Source organism: Etheostoma spectabile, chromosome 2 (genome assembly GCF_008692095.1).
Source record: "Etheostoma spectabile isolate EspeVRDwgs_2016 chromosome 2, UIUC_Espe_1.0, whole genome shotgun sequence".
NCBI classification, from domain to species: domain Eukaryota; kingdom Metazoa; phylum Chordata; class Actinopteri; order Perciformes; family Percidae; genus Etheostoma; species Etheostoma spectabile.
Window position 1 is genome coordinate 18,987,727 of NC_045734.1, and position 1,368 is coordinate 18,989,094.

Genomic DNA, 1,368 nt, shown 5'->3' on the forward strand with positions numbered 1-1,368 from the left:
CTAACTGAAAAAACATTGGGGAACCCTTTTGCAATTATGTAAGGACATAATGTAATCTGAAAACTGCTGCCCTGGTTAAAAAAAAACAATGCTGAAATTGATCTCAGCTGGTACTTTGTCTATAATGGAGTACAATGGAAATTTCTAAGTGACCCAAAACTTTTGACCGGTGGCGTAAGTGTCAAAAAACTAACAAACAAAGCAAGTAAACAATCAATGCAGACAATTTTGAATATTCTGTTGGACACCAGATACCAGAAGGTAAACCTAGTTCTCTTATACCTAAAATCCTACTTGGTAAACCAACAGAAAACATTTACATAGAACCACATTTAACCTTTTTATATTGTAAACAACAATGGGAGCCTTTTTAGAATCCATTTATGAATGAAAGGAGTGTCACGTCAAAGTGTTTACTTCTGCGTTAGGGACGTCCCACCATCCTCCTGCCCACCCCATCCCATCTCATTCCTGAGCAGCCTGTATAAAAATCCCAGGATAAACCTCTCTGTAGCAGACTTTAAAGTGTGTCTACACTGATCACCCAGGATGACAGGGATTATTCTGTTTCTCTTGTTTCTGGGGTTTCCTCTTTGCAAGACAGAGGAGCATGTTGTCAATGGTGAGTGCACTTTGTTGAATGTATAGTGTTTTTATGTGTTAGAGAAAACATGATTTCCTTCTATATACAGCCTTCCTCCTTGCTTTACGTGTTTTCTTTTCTTTTTAATGAGGTCTATATGTTGCATACAGGTTTACTTTCACCGCAGCTTGCTCTGTCATGATTTGTTAATTACTGTTCAACACTGGGGGGTGGTCACATTTGTGCTATAGTGCTATTCTGTTATTTGTTAAAAAAACAAAATGACACCCCAAAAACAATTATTTAATGTGGTTTAGCTAAAATGCTAAGTGAGTAAAAGTTTACATCAATAATAACTTAATTTTAAAATCTAATATGTGAGCTGTAGATTCCCCAACACACTTATGCTAAGGTCGTGTCACTTTGTATGAAAGTGTCTAGTACTCACAATGACAATTAAATATGATAAATCTCCAATTGAAGTACTAACACAAACATTTGTCAAATTAATTAAGCTAAAGAAAGATCCTAACGCATGAAATATGCTTCAAGGAACATCCACACTCAGTCCATAATGTCAATTAAAGGAACCCATTGTTGTCTTCCCGGAGGAGAAGAGAGGCTGTGATATGACTTTAACATACCATACCATACATGTATGTTTGAAGGGAATATCTGAAATAACATTTTGTTTGTGTCAACCCAGAGCTGTACACCCTGATAGAAAAGGGTCAGACCAGCTTTCTGGATCCAGCTCCGAGCAACCAGACCTGGATGGTGGTGAA

At 37.2% G+C, this 1,368-nt stretch overlaps 1 protein-coding gene across 1 annotated transcript in view; it reads left to right on the top strand.

The window, feature by feature from the left end:
- The first annotated feature begins 496 nt into the window (after positions 1–496).
- The window catches only part of LOC116706377 (uncharacterized), a 5,636-nt gene continuing 4,764 nt past the window's right edge, over positions 497–1,368 (top strand). Inside the window, exons 1-2 of the mRNA XM_032543172.1 lie at positions 497–622; positions 1,290–1,368. The exon at positions 1,290–1,368 is cut by the window's right edge and continues 587 nt beyond it. Coding sequence (XP_032399063.1) covers positions 550–622; positions 1,290–1,368 — 152 coding nt within the window. The 5' untranslated portion in view covers positions 497–549. The remainder of the gene's footprint in view (positions 623–1,289) is intronic.